Raw genomic sequence first — 17,604 nt, 5'->3', positions numbered from 1 at the left:
GATCCCTAGTCCTCTGATTAAGCACAAATGTTATATATTTATATAGACAGTTGAAGACTGGAAAAATGTTGCCTGGTCTGATGAGTCTCGATTTCTGTTGAGACATTTAAATGGTAGAGTCAGAATTTGGTGTAAACAGAATGAGAACATGGATCCATCATGCCTTGTTACCACCACTCTGCAGGCTGGTGCTGGTGGTGTAATGGTGTGGGGGATGTTTTTTTTGGCACACTTTAGGCCTATATATATATATATATATATATATATATATAGGCCTATATATATATAAAGCTTAACACATACTATTTAATGAACCTTGATGGGGATGCCAGTATGTCCAATGCAGGACATCCTGCACCCACTCCGTCACACCTACATAAAATTTTGTCCAAACAAATTAGACACTTATAAACACCAATTTCCATGAATACACCCTCAAACAATCTGTGAACCAAGACAAAATAAAAACAAAGTTTTTTTATTTGCTTATGGAAAACACATCTAAGGATTGTACTGGGGCGTTTGCATGTGCCATAGGCAAAATTTGTCTAGTTAAAAAACAAAGCACTAGCACTTTTAAACAGTTGAAAGTAGGTACACTGGCTTAAAAGAAATCCCCATTTTAACAACGAAATGACCAGAGGTTAAGTCATAATCTGGGGTTACATTAGCATTTAGAAGGTAGAGGGTCCTATATCACAGCAAATTTTCTAGTGTTAAATTAACACCCTTCAGTGTTTATATAGGTCCAGATGGTCTTATATAAACTCTGGAAGTTTTAGTTGAACACTAGGGATTTTACTGGGTACTGTAATTCTGTCACAAGTCCAGTTTCTGCCCAGGTACACAGTATGTTCTCGTCACTGATGATTTGGACACGTCATTAAGTGTCATGTTTTTATTATTTTGGTTTAATTAACTATAACACTAAAGAGGGTGAATTTATATTTTAAAATATAAAACACTCACATACATCAAGGGACTCAGGGCACAAGTAGGGGTACACCCTGGATGGGGTGACAATTCATCAGGAGGAGCACAAGGAGAACATCCAAACTTATATGCATTAAAACTAGGAAAATGACCAAAGTTTGCATTAAAAATTGTAAAATGGCACATTGGCTCAGCACATTGGCTCTTACCAGAGTCCCTACATTGATTCTTAATTTTGATCATATTCTCCCCACATTGACATTGGTATCCTTCTAGCTTTCTCCATCCAAAAACTGCCACTAGTTGGAATGGCTTTTATGAATTGCCCCTAAGCTGGATAAGTTTTGATCCATGATGACCCTAAAGAGTGTACTAATAATAAAATTCATAAATTGTTAAATGTATAAATACACTAGCTATCTTGACAGTTTTAGACTTTTGAAATCTAAGCATTTCTGTATAAAATATAATGAAATTGAATTATAAAATCATTATTATTACTATTCTGACATCCAATAATTTATATTTCAATTCATTTATATTACTAAAGGTAACGCTGCTTAGTGGTTAGCACTGTCGTCGTGAACCCTTCGGGGTCTGTGTGCATGGAATTTGCATGTTCTCCCCGTGCTTGGTGGGTTTTCTCCAGGTACTCTGTTTTCCTCCCACAGTCCAAAGACATGCAGATTAGACTATTTGGCATTCCCAAATTTCCCATAGTGTGTGAATGAGCATGTGGGTATGTATATGTGTGTAAGCCCTGCGATGGATTGGGACCCTGTCCAGGGTGTTCCCTGCCTTGTGCCCTAAGAGAGAGAGAGAGAGAGAGAGAGAGAGGAAGAGGTAAAGTTTTGCTGTTTGCATAAATAGAATGTGTTTCAGCTCTGCTCCCATGCAGTAGTGCCTGGGTTTGGCAGCACACTGAAGATGATAATTGTCATTTAAACTTGCTGCAGACTCCATCTGACTGGCAATGTATTGATTTTAGAACACTTCTTTTTTTAAGTCATTCTTTGAAAATTACATTCATTACAAAGATAAATAATGATGCCTATGAAAAGATTTAACAACACATTTGGAGACTGTGCCTTTATGCTCGTTTAGTGTACGCTCAAAATATATTACCTCAAATAGGTCAAACAAAGTTAAACATCTTAGACATATCTCTCTGCTGCTACAGATACAGTTCATGAGAAAAACTAGCTTAATATGCTGTGTGGAGAAATAATCTAGAGCCATTAAGTATACTCTCATTTGATCATTTGGGGTCATACCATGTTTTTTTTTTTTTACTTAAGTAGGAAGAAATTAATAACGACTGTCTTAGAGACCTGTGTTCTGTGTTGCAACTGGGTCACAATAATACACTGAGAATATTGTTTCTATTGATTAGCACAAGCAATTTTTTTTCATCTGGGTTTCTTCGGCTCAGGGGTCAGATAGCAGCAGCCCAGGGACACAATCAAGAAACCTAGTCTATGGTCGATCATGCACAACACTTAACAGCTTAGAAATGGGACTCATGATCCTTTAGACCTGTCTCAAAAATAAAAGATGATACATTGCAAGAGGACTTAATATTGATCAATAGTGACCCTGTGTCAGACAAGAAGAATAGATGGTCTAGCTTTACCTGTTACAAAGCACTGACACTGTAGGCTACTTCTTAAAATAATAAAATTAATAAACGCCTCTACAAACAACATATTGGAACAAGTACATAAATACGCTTGTGATTTGCCTTGCTATAACAGTTCAGCCATGCAGTTATAGAAAACCAATACTGCTGATTAATTAAAACTGACAAACATATTTAAGTCATTATATTCAGTCATTATTTAAATAGTTTTTCTTAGTTGTAATAACTATGGAAATATCTTTAAAATGTAACCATTTTATTAAACATTTTATTGGTTTATTATTTCGTAATATGTGAACATTAACGACTGTGCTCTAAAACTAACACTTTTACAGTTCAGGGCGTGTCACAATGGCATAGCGCTTAGCAATGTGGCCTCACACCTCCAGGGTGCTCTGTAGAAGAGCATCTGCCAAATACCTAAATGTAAATGCAAAATGTAAATGTGTGTGTTTGCCCTTCGATGGACTGGCCCCCTGTCCAGGGTGTACTCCGCCTCGTGCCTAAAGTCTCCTGGGATAGGCGTCCATGCCACCACAACCGTGTATACAGGATAAGCGGTATAGAAGATGCTGCTGCTGATGATGATAAGACTTTTACAGTATTGTGCAAGACTCTTAGGCAAGCTGTTTTTTTTTTTATCACAAACTTATGCTACAGATACTATTAAAGCTATAGATTTTTTTTATTTTATGACTATATTATTGAGTCAGTGAAAAACCCTATAAACATCATAAAATGAAAAGTTACAGAAAAATATTTGTATGCCAGAAAAGAAAGCAGCATATTACATAAGTGACCATTTTTAAATGCAAAAACTAAATTGCTGATTTTTTTTGCATGCAAGAAAGAAGCAGGTGCAACAGAAAATCCCTCATAACTGTGGGTGATCATGTAAGATGTTCAATAAAACGTAGTAGCCAATTGTCCTTTTAAAACTGAGACCAAAGAGTCAAGGCTGTGTCACACGACATACAGACTTTGTTTCAGTAATTACTGTTTACTGGGATAAATTTTAATTTAGTTTAATTTAATTTTCTTTTATTTAAGGCATCCTCGCCCTACAGCACTTATTTGCATGTGCCAAAGACCTTTGCACAGTATTGTAGTTCCATTCCAAGAGTACTACCTATAAATCTGAGACTTTAACCAGCATTTACTGTGTACGTTCCTTATCGAGACATGATTGTTGTTGCTGCACAAAACCAGTGTAACACTCCAGTGCAGAGTCCCTTCATCCTCCACCTTTTATGGTAAGATTATCCAGGAAAAAGCGGGCGGGTCTAAAGCGCAACGTCATCAACGTGCACCCGCGGAGGAAAGCCAGGAAGGAACAATTTCCGACCCGTAGTCAGGCAGTCCCGCCTTCTATATTACTATTGGCTCATTTAATCGACTTCTGTCCTATGATTGGATGGTAGGAAACTCGCTCACTTATTATAACCAATCTGGGCACAAGGCATAGTGTTTGTAGTAATGCGGGTAGGGAACACAAAAAGCATCACGGAACACTCCAGAAAACCGACAACATAAGGCATAGTTGGGCTAAGTTATGAGAAGATAAATAGTTCAATATTTAGTAGTTTAAACTAAGCTCGTAGTGTTACATTGCTGAATGATACATCGTGTAAAGCAGTACCATAACGCAGAGAAAGGTAAAGTGGATAAATATATTCTAGACAAATCAAACGAGAACGTTGAGAAATCAACGTTATTGTTCACCGTTATTTACAGTGACATTGTGTAAACAACATGTGCTCTTATTTGGGTTGTGTATTATATAACATACATCTGTTTTAACATACAGCTGTCATTTTGTGCTTTCATTAGAGAAGTATAACTAGGTAGTAAAGGTACAGATAAAAAGGTAGAGTTTATCAGGCTTACGTTTATTTCTGAGAATGATTTTAGACTGATATACCTGTACACTGTGTATTAAACATCCCAGCTTCATATACGTTACATCACCATTGAATCTTCTGCCCTGTTTTTTTACGCTTGTAGATGACTCAAGACTCCTTCGCAGTAAAAGAAGAAGGCAACAACTTGTTCAAAAGTGGTGATGTCCAGGGAGCTCTGAGCTGCTACAGCAAAGCTATAAAGCTGAGCGAGAGCGAGTCTGAGAAAGCCGTGCTGTACCGAAACCGATGTGCCTGCTACCTCAAACTGAACGACTACACCAAGGCCAAGGATGATGCCACCAAAGGTACAGGGGCCCATAGGTGTTGATGTTTCTTTTTAGTGAAAATAACACCTAGACATGATTTGTTAATGCATTGCAATTAATTAATTTACTTGTGGCCACGTCTGCCAAGCTTGTTTACTGTCCATTTGATAAAATTTAAAATCACTGGGTATGCGCGGTAGCATAGTGGTTAGCACCTAGTATTCACATCTCCAGGGTTGATGGTTCGATTCCCGCCTCGGGTCTGTCTGCATTTATTCACCATTGTGGGTTTCTTCCGGGTACTCTGTTTTCTTCCACAGTCCAAAGACATGCAGATTAGGTTAATTGGCTTTCTCAAATTGCTCAAAATGTGTGTGTGCGCGCCCTGCAATAGATTTACATCCTGTCCAGGATGTATCCTGTCTTGTGTTTAAAGTCTCCTGAGATAGGCTCCAGGCTCCACATGACCCTATTACAGGATAAGCGGTGTAGAAGATAAATGATGAATGAATGAAAAAACTTCATGTTTATTTCTACAGAAACTTCTCCTCTGTGTAGCCCATGATACTATCTTTCATTTCGGTGCATCCCTAGTTGAAACAAAGACTACCAATGTCCAAGCGTAAAGATCTGATTGAGTTTGAGAAGAGCCAAATTGTGATGGCTGGCTGAGTATTTTCAAAGTGGAAGGTCTTGTGGTGTGTTTCCAGTATGCAGTGGTTAGTTCTTACAAAATGTGGTGCAAGGAAGGACAACCGTTGAGCTGGCAAAATGGACTGATCAAGACTCAGTGACAAGTGTGGGAGGCAAAGGCTAGTCCATTTGGTCCTATGCCACAGCAGTGTGATGCTCTGAGCAATGTTCTGCCTGAAAACGTATTAATTATTATTATTATGTTAATTACGTGATATGTACCACCTACCTAAACACTGTTGCAGACCAAGGCAATCTCTTAATGGCAGTGGTGTTCCGTAATGTCAGAACAAAAATGTTCTGCAATGGTTTGATGGATATAACAAGTGTTTGTGGTGTTGGTTGGCCTCCAAAGTTCCCAGATTTCAATCCATTTGAGGATCTGTGGGATGTGCTGAATGAACAAGTAAAAAACATAAAGGTCCCACATTACAATGTACAGTATTGCCACAGTGCATCTTTAGAGGTCGCATGGAGCCCATGCTTCATTGGGTCAGAACAGTTTTGGCAGCGCAATGATTAGACATGTTATTTGATTGTTATGCCTGATTAGTGCATGCAGACATCTGCTCAATAAAATCACCATGTAACCTTCTGAATCAATGTTATACATCTCTAAAATACTCACCACACAAACAGTTTACAAGCACTGCAATTGTCATAATGTACAATCAAGTAAAAATAATGAGAGGTGAATTCCAAAGCTCCAAAAATGTAGGAAAAAAAGTTAGAAATTTCTTCTCCTACTTCTGAAAGCTGTGAGCCTAACCTATCAGTGTATTTTTAATCAGCACTTGAAACAGACCCAGGTGACATCAAGGCCCGTTTCCGGCGTGCACAAGCTTTGCATAAACTTGGACAGCTGGATCAGGCCTTCCTTGATTCTCAGAAGTGTTCACAGTTGGAGCCCAAAAATAAAGCATTTCAAGAGTTGCTTAGGCAGCTCAGTGCTGAAATCCAACAGAAGGTGAGATCATTTACATTCATATTACACATACAATAAATGTATTTATTTTGTCATAAATACAGTCTACAAATGGTCCAATGTTTCTAGCTTTCTTTCCTGTTTATGGTTTGGTCACATTGTGCTAACACTGTCTACATGTGTTTTCATTTCTCTAGGCTGTGCAGCTCTCTTCCACAGACTCCCGTGTCCAGCAGATGTTTAAACTCCTCTTGGACAACACTGCACAGGCTTCAGACAGACAAAAGGTTCTAAAATCCTAACAATTATATGTTATTTATAAGTCATTCATCAAATAGATTGAAATGACCTTGATTCCATGGTTCGAAATTTTCAGTTTTTTATTTTTTTGTCCAGGCAGCTCAAAATCTGGTAGTGCTCTCACGGGAAGATGCTGGAGCTGAGCAGATCTTTAGGAATGATGGCGTGAAGCTTCTGCACAAACTGCTGGAGTCTCAGCAAGAGGACCTTGTCCTCTCAGCACTCAGAACTCTGGTTGGCTTGTGTACAGCGCATCAGTCCAGGGTGAGTTGCTTGGCCAAACTTTACATTATTTCATTCAAATCCGTTCATGCCCCAGATAACCTGTAGGTAGGCATACAAGTTGCTGATGCAAATCCCTTTTTGCTTCCAGACAGTGGCCATTGTGAATGACGTGGGCATGGATAAGCTGTGTGGCGTCATGGGCTCTGCAGTTTCCGCTGTGTCTTTGTCAGCCTGTCACCTCCTTCAGGTCATGTTCGAGGCTCTCACCCAGGGTATGAATAAGGAAGTCAAAGGGAAGGAAGAGGCTATACTACCAGGTGAGGGAGAGTCCTGAACTATGCAATAGACATGTACAGTATAATATCTATAGATTTTTCATATACACCAGATTTTTTCCAAGTTTTACTTTCCTATTTGTAATGTATTGTATATGTGATTTCTTTTAACAAGTAGCAATTATCTTGTGACTGTGTAAAAAGAAATCTTCAACTTTTACTTTGCTAATAAAACTGATTCTGGTCTCACTATTCATAAAAATGTAATTCATAATATATAAGTATATAGTAGTAATATTTTTCTTCCGTTTTTATGTGAATTATGCATTTGTTGTTATTATTATCATACACTTTTTAATTTGTATTTAGAAATGCTGTGCAATTATTTTACTGTATTCAGACTTTCTTAATTATTTTAATTTTGATATATGTGTAAAATAAAACAACTGAATACTAACCTGGGCCTGATGTTGGGCTCTGTAGAGATATAATAATGAATTTCCCTTTTTATATATTTATTACCTAATAATTATTTTCTTGTATTGTTAACAACATACAATATATAATAAGGTGTCTATGTAAAAATGTTTTTCATCTGCTTCTGTGAGATAGAGCCATCCCGTGAGCTACGTTCAATGCTGCGGCATCTTATTGACATGCTCCCTGCATCGAGCGTGTCTGGACCTGGACGTGACAGTGCTATAAACCTCCTGGTTAAACAGGTGCCCCGGAAATCTCAAAAAACTCCAGACAACTCCCTCAGTCTATGGGTCATTGATCAAGGTGAGGAGGCAAAAAGCATCTGGTATCTGGTTTACATCTCGCCAATTTATGGCCTTGAATCAGTGCAGTATCAGTAACACTTTCCAGGAAATGCTCGATAAAGCCGGAATAAAGGATTATTTATTGTGCAGCTATCCCTATTTATCTTCCCAACAGGCCTAAAAAAGATTCTGGAAGTGGCAGGGACGGTTTCTGGGATAACGGAAGGGCCACCCCTTACTGACAGTACCCCTATGAACTGCTCTGTCCTGCTTAATAAGTTATATGATGATCTAAAGAGTGACAAAGAGAGGGAGAACTTCAACAAGTTGTGTGAGGAGTATATCCAGTGAGTATATTCAGTGAGGTCAATTTGATGAAGAAAATGTGTATATTGTTTTTTTATTCATCACAAAAGTACAACTTCCAGCAAGGTGTATCTTACGTAGGTACCATTTTGGGGGCCCAGGCTTGGAAAGCAAATTGCGTGCAATACAGACGGTGTCAGTGTTGCTGCAGGGGCCCAGCGATGTGGGGAATCGTACCCTGGAGATGTCAGGCATGATGGATGCTGTCATTTCTTTATGTGCCTCTGAGAATGTCACCCATCAGCAGGTAGCAGTAGAGACACTAATTCATGCTGCAGGCAAGGCCAAGAGAGCATCCTTTATCACAGCAAATGGAGTCGCACTGCTGAAGGATCTTTATAAGAAGAGTGAAAATGAACAGATACGGGTGCGAGCGCTTGTGGTAAGTCTTCAAAGACACCACATTGGTGGGTTAGGTTTATAGTAATATACAGTGCATTCAGAAAGTCTCTCAGCAGCAGCCCTGTAGACTAGTAGTAACTGTTGTTTAGCACACACACATCTGCCGTGTCTTTTTGTGTAAAAATGTCAAACATCAAGGAACATGTTTTTAATGCTGGCGATAGGTACACAGGTTTAGTCCGTGGGAAATTTCAAGCAGCTTTTCTGGAGACAAGAATACCTTAGCGAGATACTGTGCAAGATTTAATAAATAAATATGTGAGAATAATAATGAGTTTCCTTAAAGAAAAATTTTTCCCATAACCTACTCTATTCAGCTACTGCGGAGGAACTTTTTGAACACACATTACAATAATATTTTCATTGCTCCAAACTAGCAAATCAAGTAATACAAATCAGCATTTCTAAAGTCTGCTTATGTGGTTTTGAACTGGTGCTAAAAGCCAAGACTGGCTAAACTATAAGCTTTAGGTCACCACTGTGCAGTCAGCATGGTTTATACATAAACAATACAAATAGAAGTTGAAAAAAAAGCTGTGATAGAAACATAAATGCAGACTGCAGTGCTTGTCAGTGAATTGCTGGGTTGAGCCAGTTATTGCAAGCAACAGATATGCAACCAGTCGAATAGTGTTATTTGCTTTAATTAAATTAAATTTATCTGTTTGTTCCTATACTTTTTGTGTAGTTTTGTGCAGATGTCTTGAGCCACCCCTAATTTCTCCATATTAATAAAATCTTAATAAATTATCTACATTGAATTTAAAAATGGCAAATAAATGTTTTACTGTCACAGGCTGCCATCATCTGCACCCATTTCTCACTCAAGTTAGATGTTTTTTATTGCTTGATTGATGGGCAACTATAAAGAAAAAATCTCTGGTCAAGGACTGGACTGAAAACAAGAGACAAAAACTTGCAAAAAAAAAGTCCTTTAGAAAGCTTATAGAACTATTCTTTAAGACTACTTAAAAATAAATAATAATACAAGAATGTCTGGCTCTTGTGAAGGTAAATATAAAAATGAGGAGTGGCTCAAGACTTTTAAATAGTACTGTACTATGCACAGGCACATATACACACTTCTGTCATAGTGAATGATAAAAGGAAATAAAAGATGGAATTTAGATTTATTATCCAAATGCTTTCAGCATATAGTAAAAACGACATAATTTGCCTTGCAGTTCCAAAACATTTAAAGGGAAGAGTCTGTATACAATTTAGCAAATTAATGTGCAGTAAATGAAGTGCTTAAAAGAGTACCTAAATGTAACATGATACCAAGTACTCCGGGTTATTGCTAGACTTTGAATATGGAAACTATGTGGTGTTTTACAGGGATTGTGTAAACTTGGCTCAGCTGGAGGCACAGATTTCAGCATGAAGCAGTTTGCGGAGGGGTCAACTCTCAAACTTGCCAAACAGTGCAGGAAGTATGTTTCTCATTTCCAGGCATACCACAAATGATAAGAATAGGCACACAGATGAATACTAAATGTTTTGTGATATTTGGCTAAAAATTAAATATGCGAAATGAAATGCGTGAGTGCAGAATCTGCAGTACAGCTCAGCTTGTGTTTGGATGTAAGCAATATAATAAATAGAACAGAGCAGGAATCAGCACTACATTTTAAAACTGAGGTTTAACTCAGTAAAGTATGCATAAGGATAGAAGTGATCAGTAGATAACCATGTGGTTTTATTCAGTGCATCCGGAAAGTATTTACAGCACATTACCTTTTCCACATTTTGTTATGTTACAGCCTTATTCCAAAGTGGATTAAATCATTTTTTTTCTTTAGAATTCTACACACAACACACATTAATGACAACGTGAAAAAAGTTTACTTGAGGTTTTTCAAATTTATTAAAAAAACAAATTTATTAAAAAATAATTAATTGCTCAATACTTTGTCAGTGCACCTTTGGCAGAAATTACAGCCTCAATTCTTTTTGAATATGATGCCACAAGCTTGACACACCTATCCTTGGCCAGTTTCGCCCATTCCTCAAGCTCCATCAGGTTGAATGGGAAGCGTCGGTGCCCAGCCATTTTAAGATCTCCCCAGACATGTTCAATTGGATTCAAGTCTGGGCTCTGACTGGGCCGATCAAGGACATTCACAAAGTTGTCCTGAAGCCACTCCTTTAATATCTTGGCTGTGTGCTTAGGGTCGTTGTCCTGCTGACCAGTCTAAGGTCAAGAGCACTCTGAAGCAGGTTTTCATCCAGGATGTCAGAATGATTTGTGCCTTAAGACAATCCTGTCTCGGAGGTCTAAAGACAATTCCTTTGACTTCATGCTTGGTTTGTGCTGTGACATGAACTGTCAACTGTGGGACCTTATATATGTAGACAGGTGTGTGCCTTTCTAAATCGTGTCCACAGGTGGACTTCAATTAAGCTGCAGAAACATCTCAAGGATGATCAGGAGAAACAGGATGCGCCTGGGCTCAATTTTGCAAATGCTGTGAATACTTATGTACATGTGCTTTCTTAATTTTTTTTATTTTTAATAAATTTGCAAAAATCTCAAGTAAACCTGAAAAAAAGTTGTCATTATGGGATGTTGTGTGTAAAATGAATTTAATCCATTTTAGAATAAGGCAGTGACCTAACAAAATGTGAAAAAAGTGATGTGCTGTGAATACTTTCCGGATCCACTGTATTTTCTTTTTTTTTTGCAGGTGGCTGTGCAATGATTCTCTTCCTCCCACCTCTCGGCGCTGGGCTGTTGAAGGTCTGGCCTACCTGACCTTTGATGCTGATGTGAAGGAGGATTTAGTAGAAGATAAAAATGCTCTTCAGGCTATGTTTCAGCTGGCTAAGGTAAATGCACAAATTGCAAAACAACACAAGTGTAATTCAGTCGGAGACTGGATTTGTCTGATGTAAGGGAAGATGTCTGTATTCATAAGGGCACAAAGGGCTGTATGTTATATGCCAGCTGGCAGTAATGCTTTGTGGATTTTCCCGTGTGAAGTCACTTGATGAAAGTGTTGCTAGGTGACCTTGCTAAGTGATTATATACAGGATGTGACATTTCACAAAGTTTTATTATGCACTGTACACATTGCATATAACTGTATAGTCTGTATAAGAAATAAGTCTGTATAAGAAATTAAGCAGGTGGTGGTGTGTCTATTAAACTAGCAACTCAGTGCCATTATATACACAGCACCAATCAAATTGTCGAGTGCATTTGAAAAAATCCATTAAATACCATGATGAATCTAGCTCTGATGAAGACCATCCCAGGAAAGCAAGACCACTACTGACCTCTGCTGCAGAAAAGAAGTTCATTTAGAGTCACCAGCCTCAGAAATCAACAATTAATAGCACCTCAGAGTAGAGACATTACGAAGGCTTTACAGAGCATAAGTAGCAGACACATCTCAATAGCAACTGTTCAAAGGCGATTATTGGATATTTTGTACGCCTTAAGTATTGTTTTACAGTGTAGAAAGAAAATAAAAATCAGGAAAGACCATGGAGTTGGGTGTGTCCAAACTTTTTGACTGGTAGTGTTTATAGACTCTGAGCTGTTATATTTTATCCAGAACAGTTTTTAAAAAATTTAGAATTCATGACTGTTGGCCATCTGTTCTTTCACACACACATTGTCAGCCACATGTTTGAAAGGAAAATATTGTTCAATATGGAGAGCTTTTATAATTTCCCAGCTCATCTCTCTCTCTCTCTCTCTTTTTCACTGTAGTCTGAAGATAAAACAGTATTGTTTGCCATTGGATCTACGTTGGTAAACTGTACCAATAGTTATGATGTCGAGAAACCGGATCCTCAGTTGGTAGAATTGGCAAAATATGCCAAACAACATGTGCCAGAGGAGCATCCAAAGGTATTACCATACAACACCACATTAATCAAAACAAATTAATTAATAAATCTACATAAATGAAAACTAAATAACACTGGTTGTCTTGGTCTGCAGGATGCGCAGCCTTTTGTGGAGAAGCGTTTGGTCAAACTTTTGGAGGCTGGGGTGGTTTCAGCTTTGGTCTGCATGGTTAAACAGGAAAGTCCTGCGCTCACTGACACATGCAGAGAATGTATTGCCAGGTATGATTTAATTAAAAAGCAATTAGCCACACTGTGACCTCTGAAAGCAGTTAATTTCCCTCTCACCGAGCGCTATCTTTGGCAAATTCTGATAACATCTCTCTTTCCTTCTCCGTGTCAGGGTGTTTCTGGCTCTAGTGGAACGTCAAGAAGACCGGGGAATGGTAGTGGCACAAGGTGGAGGAAAAGTAAGAATCCCCCAACACAAGCAAAACACTGAAGTCTTTCTAACATTATCGAACAATACCAGTTATATTATTTATTTATGTTGTAGTATTAAAGCATTTTTTTCATCATGCAGGCACTGTTGCCACTGGCGACAGAAAGCACAGATGTAGGTAAAGTCAAAGCAGCCCAAGCATTGGCCAAAATTACCATCACCTCAAATCCTGAGATTGCCTTTCCTGGAGAGAGGGTGAGACAAAGATGCATTATTCTGACTGTAGTCTAACTGTCTTTTCCTAATTGTTTCTGTGGGTTCCGATTCTCGTTAAAATTATATAATGCAATTTACAAATTTATTGTGTTTAAATCCACTGATGAATTACAATTTTTAGAGCCAGTTCTTGTCGACTCAACATATGGCCTTTAGCCCAAACAAAATAATTAATGGACTTCGCCATTACTATTTTTAAAAAGCATTTTTGTAATAATTTAATTTGCTGGTTATGTTTTGATGGAAGCACTACTAAAACAGCTGTTTGTGTTTGCAGGTTTATGAGGTGGTGCGTCCACTTGTGAATCTCTTGGCCATGGATTGCTCTCTTCTGCAGAACTTTGAGGCTCTGATGGCCCTCACTAACCTAGCTGGTATTAGTGAACGACTCCGGTTAGTACAAGAGATTTCTGGCACTGACAGGCCATAAGAGTTGTAAAGTACAAATCTCTGGGTTAAAACATGCTATTTTAAATGTACTGTAGCTGGAAGGGATCGAACTGATGAATCTACACTTGTTTCGGTTTACAGACAGAAGATTATTAAGGAGAAATCTGTGCCCAAAGTGGAGGGCTACATGTTTGAGGAGCATGACCTGGTGCGAGCAGCAGCTACTGAGTGCATGTGTAACTTGATCTTAAGCCCTGAGGTATGTTCTGGTTTTAAAACAAATTCATAAAAAGTGTTGTGTTTAAATCTTAAGAGCTTTCTCATTTTCCTATATTAGTTTCCTTTTTTTTGTTGCCGTCTGAGGTTTTGTTTTCCTGATTCCTCAGGTACAGAAACTATATCTGGCCACAGACAGCGACCGATTGAAACTCTTAGTTCTATACAGTGGTGAGGATGATGAGAGACTAAGGAAGGCTGCTTCAGGAACACTGGCGGTGCTCACTGGGGAAATGCCTGAGCTGTGTGCAAAGATCCCCAGCACAGTAAGCTGTTTCAATATACTCGGATGCAAAGATGTCTACAGGATTTCAGTTAAAAAAGTACTAAACTGGACAACTGGGATTGAAAACGCAATAAGATCATTTAGAACTTAATCTTTTTTAAACACAGCATAAACTTTCTTTAAAAAAAAAAAAAGTATACATTTATGACTTGATTTAATTTAGACTATTCATTTTGTTTGAATACAGTGCAGACACGGCCCCCTGATGGACCTTCATGGTATTGCAGGTGGAGCGCAAGGTTATTTACAATAGTAAAATGTTATATATAGTAATATTAAAAAAAATAATAAAAAAAGGTTGAAAATACCATATAATATTTAAGAGTAAAAAAATTATCAAAACTAACAAAACAAAGACATGGAACCTTGGAAAATACTTAATGCCTGTCCCATGTGTTAATCAGAATTATTAAAGCTTTGGCCACTGGTTAGAGATAATATCAGTGTAAATGAAAACTGATTTACTGAAGTCTCATGTCTTCATAGATAGATAGAGAGAGAGACAGACCCCTTGTCCCAAATCTTCTTACAAGCCTAGAGGAACTTGTGCAAGGAATAATTGAGGCACTGGAGATTGTTATGCATGATATGCTACAGCATCATTGCACAGGCCGTGCGCCTATCGAACATTTATGAAGCTTTGTGAAATCAGTTATAAAATAAAGTATAAGTCAGTATAAATAAAGAATAAATGAGTATTTCTAGGCATTTTGCTACATATGCAGTACTATATATGGTTGTGTATGTAACAATTAAAAATATATATTTTAATTTTAAATAAAAAATTCTATGGTTCTGGGTACAAAGAATTTCCTGTGTCTGTCAGTAGACCAGCTCTGTGATAGAGGTCTGCCACTGAACATTCTTCTGCTTGGCAAAAGTTCCATACAGTGGGTGACTGGTGTTTGCCATGATGAAGACCTTCAACACAGCATTGTGTTTAATGTCGTCCTTTCTAGCATTAGCCTCGGCAAATCAAGCTTAAGGCCAAGCATAGATTCCGCTCTCCTAACTACTTTATTCTGTCATGTGGTATCTCTGCTTTTGAGTTTCTTACTCTAACACACTACAGCTTAGACTGGTAAAACATCTGTAAGAGCTTTTTTTTAAGAGGCCAGTTTCCTGATAAACAACATTAAAATGTGACATTTTTGCATTGTTGTTCTGTGTTCATATAAATCTCTGGGTATTTATATGTCCTCACTACCTTGATGATAACTCTCAATAATGACTAGTAGTATAGATCCAGTCCGTTGACTCATCACCAACTTCTTGGTCTCAGGTGTTTAGCTATAAACGTATAAAATCACAAGGAACATTGCTTCTACAGCTTTATTTGTGTTTTTTAAATTGATTATATAAATAACCAGTTTTTACAAGTGTAATTGTAATTATTGCAATGTTAAGGACAATTTAAGACATTTTGACATTTTCGTATCCAGTGGCCTGTAGAATCCCTTCACTTTATCTCCAGTACATTAACTCTCCTTATTTCTTTTCTTTACTTTAGACCAGTCACTGGTTGGAGATCCTGCAGGCTCTGTTGTTGAGTGACAGCCAGGATTTGTGTCATCGTGGTGTGGTCATCACAATGAACCTGATGCAAGCCGAGAAAAGTCTAGCTGAAAAACTAATGGAGAGTGAGGCGCTTGAGATCCTCTCTGTCCTGGCTAAAGCAACTGAAGCTAGCAAGGCTGCTATCACTAGAGCAGCCCAACGCTGCCTCGACCTGGCGATGGAATACGGCCTTATCAGGAGCAATGATGGCAAAACTAGTGGGAAAGCTGAACCCTGATTGGATGGGTTGCATATGCATAGGAAGCTCACTACAAGTCTTAATTTTAAGCTTGCATTCCTTGTTTTCAAATGTTATATGTGATTTATAGTAAACATTTATGTCTTTAGAGCTCTAGTAGTGGTCGTATGCTCAAACTGAAGACTCATGAACAGATATCAGGATTGAAATACTGTAGTAATGGATAGGGGAGTGATGAGTGTTCTTTGCACCAGACTTATTTAATAGCACATTTTATTCGCTGATTTACTATGCGATGACAGTCATTTCAGCAGTGTCGCAACCACCTGTTTCTTAGTGATGTATTATTTATTATATGCTGAAAATGCATCTTAGTCTGAGCAGCTACCAGCAGATGAAAGTACAGGCTGACCTGATTGAGTTGACAGACCTGTTAACTAACAGTCAGCTGTTAACATTTTCTGAATTATTGCAAATATCATGTTGTAGTTATTAAAAACAATTGGGATGGCATGGCTCCTGGATGAAACTAGAGCTTGTGGTGCTGTGTGAAGGAATGAATGAATGAATGAATGAGTGAATGAATGAACGCCAGCTTCATGAGCTCAGCCTGTTTTTGCCTCAATTGGGTGGTCAGACAAAGCTGCACTTTTCAGCAAGGACTTACTGAATGAGACCAAATATGTATTTCACTACCATTTACTTGCACTGAAGATTTGTTTGTTTTTGTTTTGTTTGCCTTCTTAGATTTACCGTCCTGCATTCCGGTGAACCATTATATCACTTTGTCACACCGGGGTTTAATATACTGAGCCATATTTATGGCATTTATGTACCAATCATGAACAAAGAGAAGATGACATTTTTTATGTTAGAATTTTAAGGACAGGAATTTTAAGAATTTTAATTTTAGGTGTTCTCCACGCTACCTTTGCCTGGGCTACACTCTCACGCATCACATTGCCTTTGAATGAGTTTTATATACTGCACCTTTTATATAATATGATGGACCACTGCTTAACTAAAAAATAATAAACGATTTAAATCGTGTGGAAATACCGCCTTTTTTTACTGCGGGAAACTGCATGTGTCCGGTTTCTTGAGGCAAACCACGTGAGAGGGCCGAATTAGTCTGGCCAATAGGAGACGAAGAAGTGGAAACCTCTGTGTTGCCAGGTCTTCGGTTTTTACGGCAAATAAGGAGATCCGAAATCACTGTACATGTTCCGTATGTCTAAATATATCCACGACAACTTTTATCGCCATATTTCCAACGCCAATTAACCTAATCTGCATGTCTCTGAACTGTAGAAGGAAATCCACCAAGCACGGGGAGAACATGCAAATTATCATGCAGGAAGCGACCCCTCGACCCCAGAAGTGAAAGTGCTAACCACTAATCCAGCGGGTGTTCATTTATGAATTCTTTTTTTTTCTTATCCTAAATACTAATTGCTAAATACTTTAATTGTTATTACATTCATGGATGTAATTTCAATGAATACATAAATTCATTTTGAAGTGAACCATATAGACATTTTGCAGTGAGATACAAATGTTTTCCAGAACTTCTAGAATTTCAATACCACAGTGTCTTGGTATATTCTTCAGCAAACAATTTATAAGATTAGTATCTACTGTAATGAAAAAAAATTACACTTTAATTAGGTATTACTTGTGCCACATAGAGT

The 17,604-nt window shown here is 37.9% G+C and overlaps 1 protein-coding gene across 1 annotated transcript; it reads left to right on the top strand.

Moving 5' to 3' along the window:
• Positions 1-4,069: 4,069 nt before the first annotated feature.
• On the top strand, positions 4,070-16,963 carry unc45a (unc-45 myosin chaperone A). Its single transcript, XM_053488698.1, has 19 exons — positions 4,070-4,227; positions 4,577-4,778; positions 6,224-6,399; positions 6,555-6,644; positions 6,754-6,921; positions 7,031-7,199; positions 7,770-7,940; positions 8,097-8,268; positions 8,369-8,669; positions 10,028-10,122; positions 11,377-11,518; positions 12,408-12,548; positions 12,642-12,769; positions 12,891-12,957; positions 13,071-13,184; positions 13,483-13,598; positions 13,737-13,854; positions 13,982-14,137; positions 15,668-16,963. The coding sequence occupies exons 2-19, from the start codon at positions 4,577-4,579 to the stop codon at positions 15,950-15,952; spliced, it is 2,811 nt and encodes a 936-aa protein (XP_053344673.1). The 5' UTR covers positions 4,070-4,227; the 3' UTR covers positions 15,953-16,963.
• Positions 16,964-17,604: the final 641 nt, after the last annotated feature.

Source organism: Clarias gariepinus, chromosome 2 (assembly GCF_024256425.1).
Source record: "Clarias gariepinus isolate MV-2021 ecotype Netherlands chromosome 2, CGAR_prim_01v2, whole genome shotgun sequence".
Lineage (NCBI taxonomy): Eukaryota > Metazoa > Chordata > Actinopteri > Siluriformes > Clariidae > Clarias > Clarias gariepinus.
The sequence above is the reverse complement of the archived record's forward strand: the minus strand, read 5'-3'. Positions and strand labels throughout refer to the sequence as shown.

What these genes read in the sequence shown, in the direction of transcription:
- unc45a (XM_053488698.1), top strand. Translation starts at nt 4,577, where the DNA reads ATGACTCAAGACTCCTTCGCAGTAAAAGAAGAAGGCAACAACTTGTTC. An exon ending in CAAGGATGATGCCACCAAAG is followed by an intron (nt 4,779 to 6,223) that starts GTACAGGGGCCC and finishes ATTTTTAATCAG; the next exon opens with CACTTGAAACAGACCCAGGT. An exon ending in CTATGTTTCAGCTGGCTAAG is followed by an intron (nt 11,519 to 12,407) that starts GTAAATGCACAA and finishes TTTTCACTGTAG; the next exon opens with TCTGAAGATAAAACAGTATT.